Below are 26,259 nucleotides of genomic sequence, written 5' to 3'. Positions count from 1 at the left end.
CAGGTACTGAAAATTCTGATTGTGAACATCATATTTTTTGTAAATGATGTATTTCCTGCAAAAAGAATATCATTGACTCTGTAGTTAACAGTTTACATACAATACCAACACAAAGTATATAATACATGTACAAGTCAATATGATTCTTGAGTAATTAACACTTATGTGTTATACCCGGTAATTATTAAGGTGGCTCACTACACCTTAAAAAAGTTTCTCTAATCAGCAGAAGATTAGATGTACTTCATAATGATGAAAAGCATGTTGGTCAAGATATATAAATTAGTCTGAAAAATTGCAATTTTGGATAAAAATTATTTTTCCACAAATTCAGTTCAGTCAAAATGAATTAAAACCTCAGGCAGATTCGAAGTCCTGATCAGCGGTTACAAGCCCTGTACTTTAACCAATGAGCTATGACAATATACAACAAATAAAATTGATACAAACAATTTAAATTGTGATCTTGTGATGTAGTGTACGTCTTAAAAAGTATAAGTCTAGGTGTAGTGAGGTACCTAAATATTTTTACTATACCAATTGCAGGACAATATGGAATTCATAGTTCAAGTTTAATATTATCTTAATTTCTCTGCCTCTCAATAGCCGTATAATCTCTCACTCAAAACAGTACTTGCTGGACTTACTTGCTGGACTTTAATTGCACAAACCGGATGAAATAATTAGGGTATATGGGTAGATGTTACAACCTAATCAAAGATCTACACATTTTCTCTTTTCATGAGCCTTGTTTCCATGTATTATCATACACAACATATAGTTAAATATTGCTCATTTAACTGTCCTTTCATTTAAAAATATGATTTTTTTTTTTTAGAAAATTAAATTACCGGGTGTGCAATTAGCAAAATATACATAAAATGCTTATCCTTTCTCAGCTTTCAGGAATATCACATCACTATAAACAAAAGTATACCACAGGTAAAAAAAAAGAAAGAAAGAATCTTCTTTAGCAAAAATAACATTGCATCTACTGGTATATATAGATATGAGATCACTTACACATTTTATTCCTATTAATTTCAAAAATAATTTTTGAAATAATCAAAATGTTTACATTTTTCTTAAGATCAAATTATCTTTTGACAATTTGTTACAAATGTGCATTCATATACAGTGTACAATCCTTGACTGCAACATTTTGAGATACATGTATAGCATGTACCAATTCAAATGTTTTTACACTGATTTCTAGCTCTACTACTGTATCATGAAATCTACAGCATAGCAAAGTGTGTTTAGTTCTAATAATTGCAACTTCATATAACAATGTCTTCTCAAACTAAAATACAGTTCTAGAAAGTTTACAAATATGGTAAATGTTTATCACATACACACACATTGAACTTTTCCTGTTTCATATGCATGTATTTACCATCACTATTTCTGATTAATGACAATAAAAAGACTTATTCACTCTATTGTCTTAGAATTTGCTCCCTGCATCTAAGATCATCTTAATAAATCTGAGAAAATGCCAGAACAATCTAATACAGAATGGCTGGTAATGGTCATTTCCATCCTACTAACAAAATATGAATCTACTCATACAAGAATATTTCATCACTCTCTGTTTTTTTCCTGTCATAAAAAGCACATAAGTAAATGATGTTGTTGCTCATTCATGATTCAAAAGATATAAACATATTTTATAACTCATTATACATTAACACTTTCACACATTTGCACACAATAATCATCTCAGATTACATGGATATGCAAATTTATAGGGAATATGTCTGACAAAAATCATAATTCTTTTCCTCCTTTGTGGATAAAATTGTCTATTCTTTATAAAAGAAATACAAATTTCAATAAATTAGGTATAATACAGTTTTTCCATTGAAGATTCATTCCAATTTCAACAGCTCCACATCAAATATTAGCTTTGCATTTGGTGGGATAGTATTCAACATTAAGGAAGATAACAGCAATGCATATGAATGATTAAATAATTTAACATTACTGTAATATATTTACATCTACCAAGTATGATTCCCTCTATTTCTTACCGAAACTCATAGTTAATTCATAGCTCTATAGAAACAGCCAGACTGAAATCTACATGCCCCATTTATCAATTGTTCGAAATCTACAGCGTACTGAAATCGACAAGCCCTGTTTATCGAGTGGTTGTAACCTACAGCAACCTAAGAAAAATCACGGACTGCATGAAATTATCATGATGATGTCAGACTCAAAGTCTCAGAGGCGACGATTTGGCTGTTTCTCTTAGCTTACATACTTAAGTACATTAACAGTAATTTTATAGTGAATTTTTCTTACTTTTTATGATCAATTTATTAATTAGTTAAAAGAGAGATGTTAAAATAAACAATAAAATGCTTCTTTGATGAATCATGTGGGTTATGAAGGAACCGAACATTGCAGAAAAAATTTACAGGTATTTTTTCTGCAATGTTGCCACCTTCATATCCCGCTTGAATCACCGGAGAAAGCATCTTATTGTTTAAATAACTAAAGAATTATGAATGAATTAATAAATACATTACTTTTTCCAAACTTTAATCATTTGTCAATAATAAAGTATTTGTTCATTAAACAAGTTACTTTTTTTCACCAATAGCTTTAATTAGTTTTTAAACCTTTGTTAATGTACTGGTAACTGAATTGAAGAATTGACCTTTTGAACTTGTAGAACCATTTTAACAAGAGCTTGGACTTTATGTAGCTGAGTCAAACAGCAATGATATGTAGGCCTGTCTGTTTCATTGTAGGCCACTCAGCCAAGGCTCTCTGAAATCAGCAGGGTGTGTCTGGCTTTAGAGCAAAGACTACACAATCAGTGTATATTTTGCTTGAAACCAGCGTCATTTTAACTTGTTTTGACGCAAGAAATAGATCGTTACATCCTACTGAAAGTCCAAGGTCTTGTTAAAATGGATCTAATTTTCATATTGGGTTGATTTTTTTTTTTTAGAAATATCAAATAACATAAGAATACTTTAAAAACTACATTTGGTTGTTTATTTCTTTCAGTGTGTTTGACAGAAAGCAACTTCTGCTAAATCAAGTTCATCAAGTATACACTAAATGCCAATCATATCTGTATAAGAACAGGTACAACATCGAGAAATACCTACATCAAATCAAATCCATGCAAAATTTCTTGAGAAATCATTTTCTACCAAATATTGTATGCACCAAATATAATATGCTTTAAACCGTATATCTAAAAAGAAAAAGAAACCGTTTTCAATTAAAAGGATATACTCCTGGGTAACCAATAGCTCCATATCCATAATCTGGACTACATGTTAAAATGGCACGCTCTCCAATACTCATCTTGAAAAAAAAAAATCAAATTATATAAGTTTAAAAAATTTACCATAATACATGTAAAGGGATTTAATCAGAGTTTCTTAAAAGAACTACACAAAAAAGATAACATTTCCATTTTATGGCATTAACTAAATACATTCTTGTGAATTTTGAAAGAAGCAAAACAAGGTCTAGGGACACAAAAGTTAAAATTAAAGGTTTAAATTGATCTCAAGTCTCACTTTTGAGGATCATAATACATGTACATGTAGGTATGAAATGTAACAATACATGTATGTCACAAATTTAACATAATACTGCTGGCAAGAGAGCCTGTCTAAAAGTTATGGTCCTGGGTCTAGATCATTGTGCATAAATCACAAAACTCTGAGACCGACCTTTGCTACTCCTTCGTCCCAGCCTTTAATGACTTCTTGGTGACCCATCCTAAACTTAAATGGCTGCCCTCTATCTCTTGAAGAGTCAAATTTCTGTCCATTCTCTAGGGTTCCTATAAATGTGGAAAAAAAATAATTCCTCTGCATCTGTAATACAAGTACCAGTAATTGCAGAGAACAAAAAGAAAACTTTCTTTTATCATTATTAAAGTATTTCTTTTATGCTCTTATTAAATAATATTAAACAGTAGCAAGTGAAGAAAGTGCCCCAGCCCTTTTCCTGACATTGATGCCAAAGAGTTTTCAATTTCTTTAGTTCTTTACCTGTGTAATGTACTACTACCACTTGGCCTTTCTTTGGGTAAGTCTGTCCTGTTGAACAAAAAAAACACAACAAATTTTAGTTATAGTAAAGCATTTTTCTTTTTCCTGTCAAAATTTTATATGTGATAAAAATGCCCATGTAAACATACGGTATCTAATTAAATACTGTAGAAGCAGAAATATTCATTGAGGATTTAATTTCGTTATTTTTCATTGGAAGTATAAATCATCAAAATTAAATTTACGACAAATTTTTAACCCAAGTATTCCTAACTACAGGGTTGATATATGATGCATTTTAAAGATTAAGATATGACGAAATTAAATCCAAATGAAATTTTATTTGGTTAAAAAAACAACGAAATTTTAACCCAACGAATATTTGTGCTTCTACAGTAAAAGTGACATTAAGTATCTGACTTAATTTGTCTTGACATGATTATAGAAGTATTAAGTTTCATGGGCAATTTGGCAAAGTAGAGTATAAGGAATTTTTGCTTTGTTATCAAGATTGGACATTTAAGCATTTTCACTTCACCCAGTTTGGAGTGCATATACTTTCTCTAACTATAAACAATATTTGGGGATGGATGCTCGGTGAGCCCTCTTCTACCAAGCAAAAATATTGGTTATAATATATACCCAGTTCATATCAAAACAATTATCGTGTATTTTGACTATCTGTATAATGCAACATGGTTCAATTTACCCCACAAATTACACTGTAATCTATATTAAACCAGTTCTGGTGCATACCGGCAGTTGAGACCAAGTACCACATCGATCAGTTGATAAAGGAATAAGAATTAAGCACTCAATTAAGAAGATGGTAATACTACAAGTGCAATAAATTTCAAATAATGATCTTAAATAATTTCAATACGGTGCACCACAATAAATACACATGGGAGTTAAAAGATAAATTCTGAAATAGTGTAAAGAAAACTCGGTCTGAATGCGAATTTTTAACAATGACGGCAGTAATCTTACAAAATGGAAGCGAAGCGACGCGTATTTCAATCTTAGAAAATCAACTGAAAGAACTGTTGTCTTCTACCATTTCCAGGAGTTACTTGTTGGACAGTTACTCCCATTCTCCGTTGTTGTTTCGGGAACGACAGAGGCACCTGTCCGACATAAACAATCAAACTTCCGGCTCCTTTTTTGATCCGCGCATGCGGAACGAAAGTGCGCGAAGTAGCTGAAAAAATGAAACTGACTTTACTTCTTATTTATCAATAGTGTACATAGTAGGCACAACCGTCTTGTACGTATGTCTTTGTCTGGCTTATAATCAGCAACCAATAAATTTTTTCTCTAAGGTAAGATTTGTCATTTCAACATTGTTTTGATTTTTATAATATTTTTGTTTGTTTACTTTTGAGAAGTTGCTTACCACACACCAGACCAGTGACATTGTGACACAAAGGACAGCTATAGAATCAAACTCAAGACCCTTTGGTTTAATAATCAATTCGGTGTTTTAATCCAAAGCACTACCAATTATACTTTAAGGGTTAACCTACTTATAGTGACAAAAGAAGAAACATGGGAGTACTGAATACTGCTGATCGATCCAAATCAGCTTAATTAATATTGTAAACACAATACATAGGCGTCGGAAGCAATTTGAAAGTGGGGGGGCTAGACTAATCCTCAGAAATATTGAGAAAAAAGTAATTCCCAAAATCATGGAAATCCTAATCCGTGGGGGGGGGGGTATACCTATACTTCCAAAAAAAAAAATTATTTACCCACATTTTTTTCCCAAAATTATGAAATTCCTAATCCGTGGGGGGGGGGGGGGGGGGGGGGGGGGACTAGTATGCTTCTGAATCTAACTTTTCAATCTTTCAAGGTAAATTTAGGAACAATAATCTTTCCTGCAAGAAAAAGTGGGGGGGCTGAACCCTCTATCATGCTATGTTTCTAATGGTTAGGTATAACTTTGCAAAAAAAGTGGGGGGGCTGAGCCCCCCCTAGCCCCCCCGGTTCCGACGCCTATGCAATATCATACTTTTTACCATTTCTTTTGAGTTTTCTATGCATATGAAATTTTATACTCGAGACTCTTCATAACATTCCATTATTGCTTATTTTGTTGTGCACCAATAAAATAGGGAGATGACAATGTTAACAACAGCTATACTATTAAAACTGGGCCTTAAAAAACCAATGCTCTACTGGTTGAACTGTAGGATTAGCTTATAGCTCAGTAGATAGAGATTTGACTTGTTGTCTTAACTGAAGCCTCTTGAGTTTGAGTTCTAATGTGATCATCCCCCTTATGTGTTATCTTGGCTCCCGGTAAGATGCAGCACCATTTAAAACAATTTTTCCCCTGTTTGGCATATGCACCTGATTTACCCAATGAATCTCTATATACTTGATCATGAAAACCAGGAATAAATTTTATTACTTTGGAATTTTGCATTGCTTTCAAAAATCATTCATTAGCCTATCATTGTGTTTTATTTTTAAAAATTTTAAAAATTCATTGAAGTTATTACCAAGACTATTGTAAGCATTAAGCATGACAATTGACATACCTTATTTCTAGATACTTCATGAACATGATGAATGCAACCACACTGCATCACTCAGTAAATGAAAAAGCTTTAATTGCCAAATAGAACGTAAATTGAATGGTAAGTTGCATTTAAGAGAGTGTAGACTGGCAATTATCACAGTAAATTGGCAGTCTGGGAAGGGATAATTGTCAGTCTACGTAGGAGAAAATAAACAAATGCAACTCCGGGCAATATCACTTGGCAAATTTCCAGGCCCATGGCATTGGACTTCTTAGTTTTTCTAAGACTTTTCACCCAATGTTGGGCGCCATTATAACAAATTAAGGACCACAAATAGTCATAAATTCAAGACTCTTTGGTTTAAAATTAAATGATAATTAATGTTTCTTACTTAGATCAAGGGATAACCCACTAGCTTGTAGGAGCGTGGCAAAACTTGGCTTATTTTATCCTGGGAATTTCTCAGTTGGAAATGTAATCTGTATAGATTTGGCTTGGTATAATGTCCAAATACCACCTGATTGGACACTGTGAAATAGTCCTCACTTTAATGGGATGGTTATTGGAGGATGATGTTAATTTTAATTTAATTTTGATCTCAGAGATAGGAAATGTCTGACCTGGAGCAAACTCAAGCAATTTATTTGGAAGATTTTGGCGAAGAAACTGATGAAGAAAATGAAGATGGAAAGAAGAAAATTGTAAGAATTTTTTGAGGCAATATTGTTCATCTTATATTTTAAAATATTACTTATTTTATATGTTGTTAAAAAGGCAAATCCAAATGAATGAAAAGTCAAGCCTAAAATTTCTCTTAATGTTGATTGGTTTTCTATTTTTCATGCATGAATTGTGTTGGAACAATTTTTACTTCAGGTTTCCTTTTTGAAAGTATTAAAGCAGGAAGGTTTTCCAGAGAAACTTTTCCCCTTGTATGAAGGTAATCTTCTATATCTTGCTTATGACTTATTGGTGCTTAAATATACATTTGATTTATAACAGACAAAGTCTTGAAATTTTATTAAAGAAACTGAAGATATGTAATTAAAATAAATACCAGTGTCATATAATATTTTGATACTGCAAAATATTGAGCCTTGGTTCAATATATTTTGCGATATCATTAACCCGGGTTCAATATATTTCTGCAAAATATTGACCATCCATATAAAATATGGAAATGTAAGAATTTGAACCCCCTCTCCACAGGGAATTTGAAATAGATATTGTGGCCTTGATATTTTGAACCTGCTCTCCAATAGGAATTGAATAGCAGAGGTGGGTTTAAAATATCATGGCCATAATAGATTGAACCTGGGGTTCAATATTGTATTGGCGGGTTCAATATATCGCAGGGTCCAAAATATTACATGACACCCGTACCACTATTTTTTAGGAATTTATTACTAGGGTATTATTGAACATGAAGATTTGTAATCATATCTCAATGCCATTATGTTTTTACAAATGAAATTTATTCATTTATTTATATTATATTCCCAATACTTTAATTTCATTAGGTGAAAATATTGTTGGTCGTAAGGAGGATGTTTGTCATGTTGCAATTCCTTTAAAGGTGAGCAGTATGTAGGATCCTAGGCTTTATTTTAAAAAGGTGTCCAAGTAGTGCAGTGGACAATGCACTCGCTTCTTACCGCTGTGACTTAAGTTTGATCCCTCAGTGTTTGTATGTGATAGGATATGGCAGTTGGACACATGGTATTTTTCTGGGTATTTTGACTTCCTCCCACAACAACGCCCCCTCGCGCTAACATCCGTGCCAAAGAGTGATATCAATAAGTTGTAAAACTTGTTTATCAATCGTTGTAAAATAAATAAAGCTTCATCATTTTCAAAAGAAACTACAACTACAACTTACATCAGCTATAAAATGTGTTTTATTGTTGCTAAACTAGGAAAATAATCAGTGCTTGATAATCAAGGTGTATTTAAACAGGGTATGTTTAAAGCTAAGTTTAAATTTAAAATTCTTGATTGATCAGTGTATGAGACTCCTCGACATGTTTGTGTATGGGCTATGGTACTCAGGTGACTGTTAAGGCCTATTGGCCTCTTGTTTCATATTGCAATTACAAGCATGCAATGCAAATAACCATTAAGAAGGATATTTATGCCCTGATAAAGTAGTTTTAGTATAGTTTGGGTTTCATTCTTTTCAGGCTTTATCCAGAGAACATGCTTGTATAGAGGTGCGAGGAGAGAATCATCTAATATATGATAAAGGAAGCAGAAACAAAACAAAAAGGGGAAAGGTTAGAGCCACATTTTTAATATGTTTATGTAAATGTTCACTGATCTAGTAAACAATATTTGATATGAGGACTTTATTTTCTGTTTATTACACATCAGAGGACATTATAATTGTTTGCAATATACATAATTATATTGACTTGTATTTTTCTTCTTTTTTATGGTCAGTTGTATTTGATCCCAGATGTTCGATATGAATTGAAAAATAAAGACCCATTGCTGTTTGGAGATGTAAAGTGTGTTTACATTATTGGAGAGCCAGTAAGTTATTTAGAGAAGAAATTCTACAACCATAAATAGTCTTTTGTCTTTTATTTCAATTTAAAAATTCTGCATGCATTACAAGCCTCTTGACATTGTTTGTATGCATTTTTTTTTTTTTACACATTTTGGATGATTTCAACACATTCAGGATGCATTTTTGGTACATTCGGGATGGTTTAAAACCCTGTAGGATGTGTTTTTTTGCAGGAGGACCTGGATGTGGATGACTCGGAGACTGGATCAGAGTCTGAATTCCAGACAGCTCCCACTGATCCAACCAATCCAGGAGAGAAAAGAGACAAGACCTCTCACGTGACCACTCTAGTGTATGACTCTGAAGAAGAAGATGAGGAGGCTTATGATAGTGACAATAGCGTGGATCTGCTTCAGCCAACTCAGGTACAACTTACCCCAAAAAAATTTGTATGTAATACATGTATAACAGAATGTAAAGTCTCGTGTATTGCATGCACCTGTGTATAATACGCATCCCCGACATTGGGTTTAAAATGCTAAAAAAACTGTAGTTTCTATATATAATACACATAAAAAAACCCCAACATTTTCAGTCAAGATTTAGGAAAAAATCATTGATGTGCATGTTTTGCTGATTATGTATTCAAATGGCTAAAACGTAATAACATTTGAGGATCTAAACTATACCAATATATCATACTATATCGTGACTAGTCAGGAGTTGGCTGGTTATGCAATGGCGAATACATTGGCGAGTAATTGTTTAATGCAAGGAACAGTGGTTTTAGTGGATAAATATTGTAATTCATGAAAATAAAATTAAGAATAAGGTATTTTTTACAAAACAGGTTTAGTATAGACTCAGAAAACTTGCATAACATGTGATAGGCAGTCATTCTCTCATGGTATCCAGAAATACGCTCTGAAAAAATGGGGAAAAATTATGTTCCTTTGTATAACATGCATCCCCCACCTTTGATCAAATTTTGTCTGAAGAAAGTGCATGCTATGCATGAGACTATAGGTATTTAAACAATAAAAGGGTTCAGAAAGTCATAATAAAAGTGAGAATATTGGATATGTGATACTTAAAAAATGAAAAATTTGTTTGAAAATTCTGAAACGTATGGGAATTGTTAAGAATGAATTTTTATTATAAATGACAGGCATATGTGCAAAAACAGGATGGTAACAAGAAAAGCAGGATCAACTTTGATATGGAAACAGATGAAGATGAATCTGGTGAGATTTTCTTCTGCCAAGATGATCATAAATACATGAAACTTTGCTATTTGAATCTTTGCTAAATACTAATGTGCCACATCTACAGTGCACACTGTAAAATTTATAAATCTCTTTAACAACCGATATTACCATTATCAGACAGGAAGAGTCCTGACATTACTGTAAAAGAAACTCCAGCACCTAGAAAGACCAGAGGTTAGTTGGCTTTGTGTAGATTCAGGTACAGTGCAGAAGAATTTTTTTGAATTCCTTTAAACCAACTTTAATTTGGGTGCAAGAAATTTTCGTAAGGTTCACCAGAGCCAAGTCATACTGAATATTTCTCCCTGCAAACCACTTCTCAAATGTCTCTGGTATATTATTTTCTACAAAATCTTTTTCTTATTTGTGAAAACTAGTCGCCTGGAACCAGTTTATTTTAGGTAGATTGAAATAAAGTTCTCGTACATGAAAGTTGAATTACAGTTCCTGGTACTTGACTTTCTCCTCATAACAGGTTAAATAAATTTGACTGAATATATTGTAATCAATATCCCTGATTTACACTTGTTGTTATATTTTTTAGGACTTGCCAGTACAGCAGTTGTTCTACCTGAATCGGGCTCAGAGACTGAGGAAGAAGGTAATTCTCTTGAAACAGAGAAATCTATGCAGGAAACCAATCCAGTGTAATTGTTTAAAAAATGTATATGTCATATGTATATTCAACTTCATTATTTGTGAACTTTTTTAGATGGGAAAAAAGAGTCAGCAGGCTACAAGGGCATGCTTCAGGCTCCCACCCAGGCCTTTTTAGCAGAGACTGAGGGAGGTGAGATTACAAGAAAACCATAAGATTAGAGGACTTTTTATCTCTCTTATATTTTTGTAAATAGTAAGAAATTTCTATCAGAGTTTTCTACTTTATCATTGAAGAAAAGAATCAAACATATCCTTATCTCTACACTTGAGAGTTATTTGTACTTATACTAGAACTTGCTTTGTGTAGAAGTAGCTTGAAACATACAACAGCTGGCTAAGAACTCTATTAGAGCATGTGTACTCTCAGCTTTATAAAATTCTTACAGTATTAGCATTGAAAGATGTTATTGGATAATCCCCTTTTTACAGTACAAAAATCATTGTTAAAAATGCTCTATGAAGTTTATATTTGTGCATTTTATTATCAACTTTAGAAACTACTGAAGAAGATTCCCCCAGAAAGAAAATACTATGTGCAGAAACCCAGTCATTCTTAGAAGATAAAAGGTAAATTTATGCATTTATAAGTAGTTAATCAAATTGAGTATAAATGCACATATACAAAGTGACTTGATGGGAAACTAATGATGTGCTTGATTTCTAGTGCTTTTGTTTTTTATTTGCACTGATTAGTAAAAAGACCAGCAGTCCACAAGGGGTTATTGTTGAGAGTGAGAATGAAGAAGACAAGGTAGATAATATCTAGAGCATATTTCTACTTGTTTCAATTTGAATATGCACACCTCTTTCAGTGAATAATTTTCAAACATTATTAGTAAAGTTATGTAGTAGATAAGAGTACATGTACAGGCAAAAGCTGAGTAATTAAATAAATTGTAAAGCAAATTTTTATACCCCCGCAAACGAAGTTTAGGGGGGTATATTGGTTTCACCCTGTCCGTCTGTCTGTCCGTCCGTCTGTCCGTCTGTCCGTCTGTCCGTCTGTCTGTAGACGCAACTTTGTCCCCCCTATAGAATTTTTTATTACTGCATGGAACAGTTTGAAAATTTGTACATATGTTGAACAACATCTGAAGATGTGCACCTGCAATTTTTTTTAATATCAGACAAGATTTAATGATTTTATGACACTTTTCATTTTCCTTATTCTATATATTGTACACTAATGTTGAAAAGTAAGGGAGGTAATCCTTACAGATTTTATTAATTAATTAATAGAAAACACTCTAAAATATATTTATATAAATACATCCAGATGGAGTTTTTTGTCTTTTTGTCTTAATTAATAAAAAAAATTTATTTTTTATAAGTATTCTATCAACTGACAATGCAAAGTTTTTGTTTGTCAATGATAAATTCTTAGGAGCTAATAAGAACATCAAAGACAAGTGTGGCTGAATTCATTTGTCCCAAGGGAGCCATTATCTGAGCCATGGTTCAGATGGAGCATGTGTTTAGGGGAAATTGATAATCTGTAAAGTGGGTGATGGTTTTGGGGCTATTTTAAAACTGTTTCATGCAAACCAAAAGGTCTATCATTATAAGGAAATAAATAATATAATTATTAATAAAAAAGTTAAACTATTTTTAGAGGTTGTTTAAATTTATTTGTCAAGTAAATTGATGAAGTGACCGTATTGGGCATTAATTTAAATGAAATTCAAAATTACTGATATGATTGTAGTGTTTTGGCAATTTTAAAATTGTTTGTAATATTAAATTTTCTTTTTTTTTTTTTTTTTTTTTACATATTTTTACATAGTATGGTAATTATGGTAATGTTTTGGGAGTTTATTAAATTTAACAAGTTCATCAAAGAAAATCATAGTCCTATGGGATCAATTTTTAGGTCACCTGAGTCACTCAGGTGACCTATTGCAATTGGTCTTCGTCCGTCGTCGTGCGTTGTGCGTCGTGCGTCGTGCGTTAACAATTTTACATTTTTAACTTCTTCTTGAAAACTACCAGGCCAATCGTTACCATTTTTGGCGTGAAGCATCTCTATGGTAAGAAGAATCTAAATTGTGAAATTTATGGCTCTACCACCCCTGGGGTGCCACGGGCGGGGCCAAATATGCAAAAAAAGCCAAATTTTCAAAAATCTTCTTCTCTACTTCCACACACGTGAGGAAAAAACTGAATGCATAGTTATGATGTCCATGAGGCCCTCTACCAAAATTGTGAAATTTATGGCCCCTGGGTCAGGGGTTCTGGCTCTAGGGTGGGGCCAATATGGCCAAATAGTAAAAATGTATTAAATCTTACAAAATCTTCTTCTCTACTACCATATATATTTGTTAAAAACTAAATGCATGATTATGATGTCCATGAAGCTCTCTTCCTAAATTGTGAAATTCATGACCCCTGGGTCAGGGGTTCAGGCTCAAGGGTTGGGCCAATATGGCCAAACAGTAAAAATGTATGAAATCTTAGAAAATCTTCTTCTCTACTCCCATATACATTTGTTAAAAACTAAATGCATGGTTATGATGTCCATGAAGCCCTCTACCTTAATTGTGAAATTCATGACCCCTCAGTCAGGAATTCAGGCTCTAGGGTGGGGCCAATATGGCCTTATAGTAAAAATGTATTAAATCTTAGAAAATCTTCTTCTCTACTATCATATATATTTGTTAAAAACTAAATGCATGATTATGATGTCCATGAAGCCCTCTACCTAAATTGTGAAATTCATGGCCCCTGGGTCAGGGGTTCAGGCTCTAGGGTGGGGCCGATATGGCCAAATAGTAAAAATGTATTAAATCTTAGAAAATCTTCTTCTCTACTCCCATATATATTTGTTAAAAACTAAATGCATGGTTATGATGTCCATGAAGCCCTCTACCTTAATTGTGAAATTCATGACCCCTCGGTCAGGGGTTCAGGCTCTAGGGTGGGGCCGATATGGCCATATAGTAAAAATGTATTAAATCTTAGAAAATCTTCTTCTCTACTCCCATTTATATTTGTTAAAAACTAAATGCATGATTATGATGTCCATGAGGCTCTCTACTAAAATTGTGAAATTCATGACCCGTTGGTCAGGTGTTCATGCTCTAGGGTGGGGCCAATATGGCCATATAGTAAAAATGATTTAAATCTTTAAAAAATCTTCTCTACTCCCACACATGTGGGCAAAAAACTGAATACATGGTTATGATATCCACAATCTCCTTTACCTAAATTGTGAAATTCATGGCCCCTGGGTCAGGGGTTTAGGACATGAGGGGGAGGGGGCAATATGGCAATAAAGTGTTAATGCATATAATGTTTAAAAATCTTCTTCTCTATTCTCACACATCTGTATAAAAAAAAACGACTAATATGTTTACCAGGAAGTCCTCTACTGAAATTTTAATTTTCATGTCCCCTGGGGTATGGGTTTTGACTCTAGGGCAGGGCCAAAATGGATGTATAGATGTTAATGCATATAACGTTAAAAAATTATCTTCTTTACTCCCACACACCTAAAAGGAAAACTGAATTCATTATTTTGTAGACCAGATCTTTTAGTTTTTCACCAAAATTATAGGTTTCACAGTTCTTTTTGAATTAAATGTGGTTGTCATTACAAATTTATAATTTTTCTACTCCAGTATGAAACCTAATTAATTAGATGCATATATGAGACTCCATGACAAGTTTGTGTATTGGATATATGCTACTCAGGTGACCGTTAAGGCCAATTGGCCTCTTGTCTGATATGGAGTTCCATTGTGCCATAGGAGAAAGTGAGGAAAATTTGAAACAACTAATTGCATCTGTCAAGACTCTTATTAGAAAGATATTGAAAGTTTTATCAACAGAAGAGCATTGCTTGGCTACCGGTATTTCTATTCACTGCAAAGGGAGGGGTTATTGTCATTTTGTTGGTTTTTCTTTAAATCAATTAAATTAAAAAAAATATATCATCAAATACATACATTTGTAAATGTATAACTGTTATAGATATGTATTTACAGTGAAATTCTGACAATTTTGATTTTAATTTTTCTTTGTTAACTAATTTTTTTTTTTTTTTTTACAATTCTAGAAATTTTTTTTTGTATGTATTCCAAACCTTTATTATTCAATTCAATTATTTGTCCCATTTGAAATTAGCCTAGCGGGGGTATTAGTCCCATTAGGACAGTTCTAGTTAATGTTGACATTAAAGAAATCATAACACAGCCTCAGAATATTTTGTAGGGGTTTATTTTAACTCTCTGAGTGTCTACTTACAGGATGATGATGTTCCTGTAGTGGAGATCGATGAAGATGAAGAGAACGAGGAGGACCGAAGTCACTTGTTTGCCAATCCCACACTCGCCTGTGACTTACCTGATGAGGTAGAGGAATGCGAAGATGATCAGGAGGCAGAGAAGAGCAGTAATGCAACAGAGGAGGACCCAGAAGCTGAAACACAGGTCTTTACTGACCAAACTGTCGCTGTAAGTGATGAAACGTTGGATGTCAATGTGATGAAAAGTAAAGATAGAGCTACAGCAAAGAATGATAAGAAGACAAATACCAAAGATGCTGCAACAATAGAGATTGATGTCAATGAGGGTAATAATGATGAAACACAAGAGTTTTCTGATGTAGCTGGTGGTGATACTCTTGCGGTGGATAAGGAGGAATGTGAATCAACCCAGGTATTCGACAACAAAACCACAGAGGCAGAAACAGTGGCTATGGAATGTGAGGCCACACAGGTCTTCAGTGATAAAGCTGCTGAAGCAGAGACAGTAGCTGTTGAATGTGAGGCAACACAGGCCTTCAATGAAGCAGAGACTGTTGCTATTGAATGTGAATCCACACAGGTATTTGATAATGAAGCTGTGAAAGCAGAGACAGTATCTGTCGAATGTGAAGCCACACAGGTGTTTGATGAAAAAATTTCAGAAGCAGAGACAGTTGCGGTTGAATGCGAGGCCACACAGGTGTTTGATGAAAAAATTTCAGAAGCAGAGACAGTTGCTGTGGAATGTGAGGCCACACAAGTTTTTGACAAAATCTCAGTGAATGCTGTTGCTGTTGAATGTGAAGAGGATCAGGTATTGGATAATGAACAACCTATAAATCCAAAAGAAGGCAGTGATGTTACGGCAGAAACAATACCATTAGAGTGTGAACCTACTGTGGTGTGCACAGATATAAATATACCAGTGGACGATGAACCAGAACAAGATGACGTTGTTCCAAAAAGAGGAAGGAGAGGGAAATTGTCAACAAAATCTGAACCCAAAACTAAAATAACTGAGGGCACTGAGGAAACTCTGGTGTGCACAGATATAAATATACCAGTGGACGATGAACCAGAACAAGATGACGTTCTTCCAAAAAGAGGAAGGAGAGGGAAATTGTCAACAAAATCTGAACCCAAAACTAAAATAACTGAGGGCACTGAGGAAACTCTGGTGTGCACAGATATAAATATACCAGTGGACGATGAACCAGAACAAGATGACGTTGTTCCAAAAAGAGGAAGGAGAGGGAAATTGTCAACAAAATCTGGACCCAAAACTAAAATAACTGAGGGCACTGAGGAAACTCTGGTGTGCACAGATATAAATATACCAGTGGACAATGAACCAGAACAAGATGACGTTGTTCCAAAAAGAGGAAGGAGAGGGAAATTGTCAACAAAATCTGAACCCAAAACTAAAATAACTGAGGGCACTGAGGAAACTCTGGTGTGCACAGATATAAATGTACCAGTGGAAGATGAACCAGAACAAGTTGTTCCAAAAAGAGGAAGGAGAGGGAAATCGTCATCAAAATCTAAACCGCAAACTGAAATAACAGAGGACACTGAGGAAATTCAGCCCAAAGGTAGGATATCCAAAAGAAAGTCAGTAGCAAATGAGGAAAAACTTGTCCAGAATAGTCAAGAAACAAAAAAAGGACAAGGCAGGAAAGGGAGGGGTGGCAAACATACAGATGTTGTCACAGAAGATGTAGATGGAGGAGATGGAGACATTTCAGAGAAAAGTAAAGCATCACTGGCAGAAGAGACCAAAACAGAGATGGACCAAGTCGATGGGAGGATTGATGATTCAACATCTGATAAAGGTGAAATTTTGTTTTTATTCTCTAAACTTCTGCATAAATCTGTATTTCATTAACAAAAGATCTCGTCTGTTCCTGTAATCTTTACACAATGAAGTCTTTCTGATCAGGGAGACAGCAAATTAACATCAAGTCTACAATCAACAATTTTCTAAATTTTTATTAATTTTATATAGTTGGTGTTCAAAATATTTGAAAAAAGATTTTTTCATCTCCGAATTCTAGTTATTGAAAGTAAAGAATCGGGTGGACGATCTACCACAGTATGTGATGAAGACTTGGAGCCTACACAGGCCTATTGTATGGACACTGATGGTAAGAACTACGCAGCACTGTTAAGGCTTACAATGAAAGTATCAGCGGATTTTAACGTTCATAAAACGATGCATCTGTTATTACAAAATATTTATGTAAAGTTATTTCATCATGATATAAATGTGATATTAAATGAAACAGTATATAGTAAATGCTACTTTGCATGACACTTGGTGTGGTCCCCTGAATTGATAGTCACGTGATATATGTTGATAATTCTCCCGAATGGAGGTCATAGACAAATTTCAATATTACAAGGGCATACTCTTATTTGAATTAAAAATTTAAATGCTAATTAAATTCTACTTTTCTGGTAGATTCTGAAAAGTGCTGCTGCTTTGTATAGAGTTCATCTTTTATTAAAATAAATATCAAAGAAATGAACTCCGCTGGAATTTAGATGACCTTCGCTTAATATTTTACGTATTTATTAATTCATTCTATAGATTTCATCAAAGCAGCAGCACTTTTTAATACATTAAACATTCCCTTAATTTATATCCAAAAGATCGTAATGATCTGTTTAGTGTATGCCCTTGTAAAAAGCGAATTTAGATAGGCTTCCCGATGTCAAACGCATCGACCTTGTACATTAAACACTCTAGAAAAGAAATAATACACGCTCTAAAAATTAATTATATGTTGAATCAAAACAAGCACATTAGATATCATTTAATTGTATAATAATTGTTTTAAGATTATGCTCTGTTCATTTATAACATGCATTTTTCTAAGTTAAAAAATTGATTGATCCACCTCTCTCTACACAAAATATGCATCAAAATTTACAGTATGACGTGCCATCGACAAGTGCACTGCGATCAATCAGTTGTTCATATTTATCATTGTTGAACTTATTTGACTACAAAGTTGCACGCATAGGTAGTTTTTAATGTTGTTTAAGGTTTTCGTACCAATAACAATTGGAAATTACTTTATTAATTAGCATTTTTGACGACGTGTTGTTTTATGTGATGTCATATTAACATTTCCTGTACTTTCTGGTCGGTGCGACTACAAAGTAAGCCTTAACAGTGCTGCGTAAACCGGCATGTGCTGTACTTTAGTTTATTATTTGATAGTTTCAGGACTGGCCATTTATTAATGTTTACCTTGCTGACATCCCTTTACACTGCCAAATTGAATGATTTGAATTTCAGAACTACTTGTATTACTATAAACATTTTTTGGAATATTGAATATAGCATTACCTTCATAGCATAATTATGAATAAGGCATGTGGAGCAAATCTTTCATATATATTCCAATTATTGTAAAAGTGGTTATTTTTGGAGTCAAACAATACACGTAGGTATTAAATACGTGGATGTGTCATTTACCACACAAAAGTTTTGCTTTTTTTACCATACGCGTGGGGGTATTTTACACGGTTTTAAGCTTATTGCATAACTATTGTAAATTTCCCCCATGTGTAAATAACCACTTTTACAGTAATCATTTTGTAAAACTCATCCTAAACAGTGTTTATCATTTCTCCAAGATAATAATGATTTGACATTATAGAATTTCCATCTTTATGTTATGTAGATGTTATAGATCAGGAAGGGAGCACCACCCCACCTATCTCTGAGCTCCTTGGAGTGGAGGTGAAAGATGGAACACCCGTGGAACCAGTGAAGTTTGTGGACAGTGAGCCAGATATACTGGTATGAAATTCAATGTCGTCTCTTTTGCTGTAGTGGACTACTTTGTTGAAATAAAAAGCCAAATTCAACACATACTGAAATGAGAAACTCATTGACAAATTTAACTAATGTTCAAAATGTAGTATGTGACAATGAATTGGAAGTCTGATTTACAAGTTCTGTTCAGTTAAGTGATTTTGGTAAAGAGCTGAGTCTGTTATTGAAGCTGTCTATTTTCATACCTGTTACTGATGCTGTTTTTGTTGTATTTAGCCTGTGCTGATACCTCCAGCATCACCACATAAGTCGGCTCTAGCCAGTCCTGGAAGGAGGTCACCATCCCCCAAAAAAGTCCACTTCCAAACAGTAAGTGTATTTGATGTATAATATTCAGAAAAGATCAAATAATCACACACATAGCTAATGATATGCAATGTTCCAAATCATTTTTGTGCAGTGTCGTGATTATTAATTTTATTTACCAGTTAAATCATTGCTTGCTTTAAGGTGAATAACTTTTTTGAAGATTCTTGAGGTACAGTATATGAAAGAGACAATTATATTAATTTTTCATACTGTTAACCCGTAGAATCCATGTGTGGGGCTTGCCCTGGGCATCTGTAGTTATCTTAGGTTTACTTTATTTTAAATTTCCAGAGGGAATCTGAAGTTGTGTTAAATGAGGTGACAGGATCAAAACTGAAATTTGAGGATAAGGAGGAGGAAGAGGTATCAACTGGAAGGTCGGGTGGAAGAAGTCGTAGATCATTACCAAATCTCTCACAACCAGAAGTCTCTGCACGTGGAAAACGAGGAAGGTTATCAGTTGACCCAACAGTTGAGGCTAAGGCCATGACTGTACCATCCACTGCAAAGGGAAAAAGAGGAGCAATGTCACAAAAGGCTAACAGTGAGGAATCCAGTTCCACTAAGAAAAGGGGCAGAGGTAAAAATGTTATAGCTATATCAGAGGAGGACACACCACCCCTGGAGGAAGAGAACAATGAAAATACAGAAGATCAGAAATCCAAAGAAAACTGTGTCATTGAAGAGGAAACTTCCTCAGAAGTTAGTGTTGCAGAGCAAGAGGTAGTGAAAAAAGCTGCAGGGGCAAAAGGTAGAAAAGGAAAACGTGGAGGTAAAGCACATGCTGATACAGATAAAGAACAGAATGTTGCAGACACAAAACAACAAGAAGACAGCTCCAGTCAAGAACATGGAACAAGGAAGAGCAAGGATATGGATAAAATGGAAGAACCATCTAACTCAGAAGCAAAGGTAGTAAAAACAAGAAGAGGAAAGAGAAAGATCAGTGAGACATCTAGTAGAGATGAAAATGAACATTCTAAAATAAAGAATTCTAAAAATGAAGATCAGAAATCTAGCAAAAAGAGTGTAGTTGAAGAGGCAACCCAGCCTTTTATGGAAGACAATGAAGCAGATGAGACTATTACAGAAACAGAAACTTCTAAAAAGACCAGAGGTCGAAAAAGCCTGGCTAAATCAGAGAATGTGCATACAGGGAGAAGAGGAGCAAAGAAAAGTGATAAAGAGAAAACAGAAGATGATAGTGAACAAACAATTAATGAAAATTCAGAAAAAGAATGTGAAATGGAAACTAGTAAAAATACAGGTTCAAAAAGAACAAGGAAAAAAGACCTTTTAAATGATATTAGTGAAGAACTCCCCAGCAATTCTCAGCAGGCTTCTAGTAGCTCATCTCAGAATGTGAAGGCTAGAAAAGGATCACCAAAGAAAGAAAAAGAGCATGCAAGTGAAGAAGTGACTAGTGATACAAAATCAGAACGTAAAGGAAGAGGCAAAAGAAAAGAGAATTCGAATGACAATGCTCAGGAAAATGAGGCTTGTAATGTCACAGAATCACATAAAAGCAAAACAAACAAAAGGAAATCCGCAATTAGGCAAGACAATGAGGAAAACTCAGAAGAGAGTCAAGACAGTGTTCTATCTACAGAATCTGCAGTGACAAGGAGGGGAAGGGGAAGAGCAGCTCAAAAACAGACCACTCTCAGTCAGGATTCAGAAGCAAGCAGTGGTCCAACCCGAAAGTCAAGACGGAGGGAAAGTTCTGCAGCAAAGAAAGTTGAGGTGGAGTCTGAGAGCCAGGAAATTGATGACACTAAAGACAAAAAGACTGCAGCAGTGAAATCATCATCTAAAACCAGAAAAAATAATGCAAAAGACACTTCATCCATTGCATCAGACACAGAAATGAGCAGTGATTCTCAGGAAAGTACCCAGCCCAAGGCAGCTCCTAAAAGAGGACGAGGCAGGCACAAAACTGATGAGGTTAGAGCGTAGCATATATCAATGTACATTTGATAACAAGATAACACTTGTAGAGATATTAATGACTTTAAAGATTCATTGTATAAGGTTTGATAGGTTTACAAAAGATTTTCATCTTAGCCATATAGAAAAGAAAACATCAAGTTTATTCTTGCAGCTTTCATACAAAGGACTATTTGCGGTTTTATGCATTTTTTGCCCCCAAAATTAAAGTTTTAGAAAGAGCTTTAAAAATTAGGTGAAAGATATTTATAACCATATTGGCAATAAAGGTGTAAAAGGTTATCACCACAGTGACGTCATAATGTAGAAATGACGTCATGAAGATTGCATTATTTTGATAAATTGATGTTTTGTAGTAAAATATGGGTGTTTTCCGATAGTTTTTCGACTCGGAAACATCGAGCGCAGGCTTGCTCAAGTACAATTTTTTAGTATAATGTGTATATCTATCTGACGAAAAATATATGTTAAAATCGCACTTGAGCAGACCTGCGCTCAATACTTCCGAATGCAAAATATAGAGCAAAAAATGAGAATATTTTCATTAGTTTGCAAATTTTCGGGAATTAGGTCATTTAGGTGACGTCATAGATAAACAGCAAATGACCAATGATGACTAAAATCAAGATTAAAGTTATAGGCATCCTCTATACAATTATTTGTGAAGATTTTATTTTTATACGATACTATTTAAAAATTGGTTAAAATCGGGGGCAGATATTTCACCAAACCGCACATAGTCCTTTGAATTGTTGACTTGTTTGAAGTGTTTTCAAAGAACTTGGCATTGTTCTGATGACAAAGTGTGGTATGCTTTTGGCTTATTAAAAAAAGATTAACTTAACATTGTATAGGCAAAAGAAGAAGCCCCTGTAAAGAAAACCAAGATGGAGCCTCCTTCTACACCACAGCATGTGAAGAAATCAGCCAAGTCATCAGACTCCCCATCAGCATCCCTCCGCAGGAAGTCTGTAGATCCAAGCAAACCAAAAGTCATGTTTACCGGGGTAACTGATGAACATGGACAAAAGGTAACCATTTATAGTTGTTTATCTGTAGAAAATCAGTGATATGAATTGTAACAAGAAAGAGCTTTTGACATGTACTGACTGGTAGGCATACAATTTTTGAAGGAAAAAGAAAATTTGTTTTCTTTTAGTTATATGTATAGTTTATTAAATTATTTTTAACATGTATTAATGCAACATATTCATAGAAAATTACTGGTGCTACTGTGCAAGTAAAAAAAAATTATTATTTCTTTTTTTTCTACCGGTACTTAAAGAAAAAAAATCAAGTACCGGTAAATGATCGCGATGTACATGTAACTGTATCAAACAAAGTTCTCATGATATAACATACATTTTCAGGTTGTAAAAGATTTAGGAGGACACTTAGTAGATTCCGTCCATGAATGTTCACATCTCGTGACAGATAAGGTGGGAGAAAAATCTTTTCCTCCTTCAATTTTAATTACCGGTACCTTTTGAAAAGCAAAAATAAATGCAAGCTTTACAAAGGCTGTGAGCAATATTTTTTCTAAATTGATTAAATTCAGGTCAGAAGAACAGTGAAATTTTTGTGCTGCTTGGCCAGAGGAATTCCTATTGTAAATCCACAATGGTTAGACAGCTGCAAGTCATCAGGAATGTTTGTAGGTCAGTATATCACCTAAAGGTCATTAGAAATTCGAATTACTGACTTTCTACAACAATACTGGTTTATTATAGAGAATGCCATCAAGGATATAAAATGATTCTGCAGATTATTGAATAAACCAGCTGAAACATTTTTTAAAAGGCAAAGATAATTTTTTGGAGATTGAATTGCATTTGTTGTATTCATAACATTATTAACTAAATTAAATTCCCAATGAAATTTATATTTTGCTCTATGTTTAGTAAGGACATTTTTTAAAGCAATGAAATGGATTCCACTCTGGAAACCAATTTATGTCACAAGTCAACGTAATTTAATCCCATAGAGAATTCTGCCTCTGAAGTATGTTTACTCCTTTTATCTGCAGACCACACCCCTTTCTTGATCAAGGATGAGCCAGCAGAGAGACAGTACAAGTTTGCCCTCCATTCCTCGCTGGAAAAAGCCAGTGACTCCAGTATGTTGGCAGGGTACAAGATCCATGTCACCAAATCCGTAAAACCAGATCCAGCCAACATGAAAGGTCTGCCAATTACAGACACTCAATTTTCTGTTAATTTCACTCTTTTATGTGTCATACTCATCCATATACCGGTACATGTGATATGATAAAATGCACTTTTCTTTTTTCAGACATTATTACCTGTGCAGGAGGAGAGGTATGTATTTAAAAAAAAGGTTAATCATTCTTAAGGATTGCTCACTTTGTCTATTTCTAAATTACTGGCACATGCATGTTCTGTACATTTACATGTGCCAGTAAATCTTTATGACTTCTTATTAGAATTTTAAAATGCACATTTTCTTGCAGTATTTGACCACCATGCCAAAGAAAGCTGATGACAAAATGCTGGTGATATCCTGTCCTGATGATAAAGGGATATGTGACTCGGCCTTGAAGGCGGGTGTCACTGTTGTGAATGCAGAGTTCATCCTTACTGGAATACTGCGACAAGAAAATGCAGCAGAAAAATATCCTTTAATGTTCATTTCTACTTACGATAACTTATCAAAGATATGCATGTTATATTAGTTTGGCATGCATGTATATGTAATTTGATAAGATAAAAGCACAATCAGATTAACTGGAAATGTTTCTAAAAGAGTTTATATTCATAATTTGTCATATATTTTGCAAGAAAATTAAAAAGAATACATTGGTTCTCGGGCACAACCACACAGAGTCAAATGATTCATTTTATTAACCGGGTTTTCCAACGGAAAAATCCGGTTATTAAAATGGTGAAAATGGCGGGCGGGCGGGCGGGTGGGCGGGCGGCTGCCAAAAGGGTACCCTCATTGTACGGATAACTCCTCCTACAGTTTTCAAGATAGGAAGTTTTTCTTTTGCAGATCAATTGTACATATATCAGAGGTGTGCATATTGCAAGGATTTTGATTTCCGATAATTTATCGAAAAAATACCAGGTTTTGAACTTAGTCATTTTTTGGCAAAATTTTGCATATAGGGTACCCTCATTGTACGGATAATTTTTCCTACAGTTTTCAAGATAGGAAGTTGTTCTTTTGCAGATCAATTGTACATATATCAGAGGTGTGCATATTGCAAGGATTTTGATTTCCGATAATTTATCGAAAAAATACCAGGTTTTGAACTTAGTCATTTTTTGGCAAAATATTGCATATAGGGTACCCTCATTGTACGGATAACTCCTCCTACAGTTTTTAAGATAGGAAGTTGTTCTTTTGCAGATCAATTGTACATATATCAGAGGTGTGCATATTGCTAGGATTTTGATTTCTGATAATTTATGAAAAAAAAAGCAGCTTTTGGACTTAGTCATTTTTTGGCAAAATATTGCATATAGGGTACCCTCATTGTACGGATAACTCCTCCTACAGTTTTTAAGATAGGAAGTTGTTCTTTTGCAGATCAATTGTACATATATCAGAGGTGTGCATATTGCTAGGATTTTGATTTCTGATAATTTATGAAAAAAATACCAGCTTTTGGACTTAGTCATTTTTTGGCAAAATATTGCATATAGGGTACCCTCATTGTACGGATAACTCCTCCTACAGTTTTTAAGATAGGAAGTTGTTCTTTTGCAGATCAATTGTACATATATCAGAGGTGTGCATATTGCTAGGATTTTGATTTCCGATAATTTATGAAAAAAATACTAGCTTTTGAACTTAGTCATTTTTTGGCAAAATGTTGCATATAGGGTACTCCATTTCACTGGATACGTGTTGATAGGATTATGGATACAGTTCACATAAAAGAAAACCTGGTTTGCTGTCACATTGACAGCTTTTCTCTTGTTATCGTATTGAATAGGGGAATGACTTTTTAATTTGAAGTTAAAATATGAAAAATGGGTGATTCTTCTATGCAAATCTTGCAATAAAGAATAAAAATGTAACATCTGCCTATCGCATTATATTTTAAAATGTTTGGTCAGAGAACTAATGTATTATTTTTTTTGGCCTTATATATGTTATATACATATTTTTATTTTTATACACATTGTAAAACAGTTTTTAAAAGTACATTACATTTGTATTATGATTCTATTTTCCTTAACTGATATTACTTATATTCTTTTCCAAGACAAGAAACGGTCAAGAGATTCCAGCGTTGGGGGTCAACCCAGTAAAAAGCGACGCTGATCACTTATTTTATAACATCTATATATAGCACGATGATAAACATATTGGAAACCTGTGATATCTGATACTGAAAAATGTATGAAATTTTAAAATTAGTGTCAAGGTTTTATTGTTTAATAGTGAATTGTTGACTAGAACTTTGGTTTTATAAGCAATATATTTGGTTTTATCAACATGATCAAGACATGTTTTAGCTGCACAGCTGTAACTTGAACTTTATTTCATTTACTAATTGATATATGTATGAACATACACATTAAATGATTGAAGTTATGGTTTGGGAAACTAAACTTTTTTTTAATTTAGAAAAACGATGTTCTATTATTTTTAGTTCACCTGTGCTGTAAGCTCTAATGAGCTTTTCTAATCACCTTTTGTCCGATGTCCGTCTGTTGTAAACGTTTTTACTCTTTCGACTTGGTTGTTCTGTGTTTATATGCAATACAGAGTCAGCTTCAGATAAGGAGCTTAAACTTGATATTTAGATCTTAGTGTAGGTTGAAGCTTTTGGAGCATTTCAAAGTTGGTTAGTCTTATATCGATCAGCACGTTACTCAGAAGAAACAGCCAACTGTTTCACAAATGTGAAGGTTATCGGGTTATCGTCACAACTTTGAGATTTCTGTC

The 26,259-nt window shown here is 33.9% G+C and overlaps 2 protein-coding genes across 3 annotated transcripts; one reads left to right on the top strand and one right to left on the bottom strand.

Moving 5' to 3' along the window:
- Positions 1 to 534: 534 nt before the first annotated feature.
- On the bottom strand, positions 535 to 5,232 carry LOC105329726 (peptidyl-prolyl cis-trans isomerase FKBP1A). Its single transcript, XM_011431087.4, has 5 exons — positions 5,083 to 5,232; positions 4,026 to 4,073; positions 3,702 to 3,814; positions 3,254 to 3,327; positions 535 to 1,926 (listed from the first exon to the last, which is right to left on the bottom strand). Exons 1-5 carry the CDS (start codon positions 5,117 to 5,119, stop codon positions 1,872 to 1,874), a joined length of 327 nt encoding a protein of 108 aa, XP_011429389.3. The 5' UTR covers positions 5,120 to 5,232; the 3' UTR covers positions 535 to 1,871.
- Positions 5,211 to 25,870, top strand: LOC105329754 (mediator of DNA damage checkpoint protein 1). Of its 2 annotated transcripts, none has more exons than XM_066067208.1 (25): positions 5,211 to 5,347; positions 7,159 to 7,257; positions 7,433 to 7,496; positions 8,077 to 8,132; positions 8,737 to 8,829; positions 8,996 to 9,088; positions 9,299 to 9,490; positions 10,234 to 10,309; positions 10,451 to 10,507; positions 10,878 to 10,934; positions 11,046 to 11,123; positions 11,488 to 11,560; positions 11,687 to 11,744; positions 15,238 to 17,068; positions 17,291 to 17,380; positions 18,929 to 19,047; positions 19,300 to 19,392; positions 19,684 to 21,336; positions 22,194 to 22,370; positions 22,710 to 22,778; positions 22,898 to 22,997; positions 23,366 to 23,521; positions 23,632 to 23,657; positions 23,810 to 23,970; positions 25,557 to 25,870. In XM_066067208.1, the coding sequence occupies exons 2-25, from the start codon at positions 7,168 to 7,170 to the stop codon at positions 25,630 to 25,632; spliced, it is 5,538 nt and encodes a 1,845-aa protein (XP_065923280.1). In that variant the 5' UTR covers positions 5,211 to 5,347; positions 7,159 to 7,167; the 3' UTR covers positions 25,633 to 25,870. The 2 variants fall into 2 exon arrangements, with proteins under 2 accessions (XP_065923280.1, XP_065923281.1); XM_066067209.1 differs by lacking the exon at positions 5,211 to 5,347 and adding an exon at positions 5,414 to 5,486.
- The last annotated feature ends 389 nt before the right edge of the window (positions 25,871 to 26,259 follow it).

This window comes from Magallana gigas, chromosome 7 (genome assembly GCF_963853765.1).
Source record: "Magallana gigas chromosome 7, xbMagGiga1.1, whole genome shotgun sequence".
NCBI classification, from domain to species: Eukaryota; Metazoa; Mollusca; class Bivalvia; order Ostreida; family Ostreidae; genus Magallana; species Magallana gigas.
This window is presented reverse-complemented; position numbering and strand designations above follow the sequence as displayed.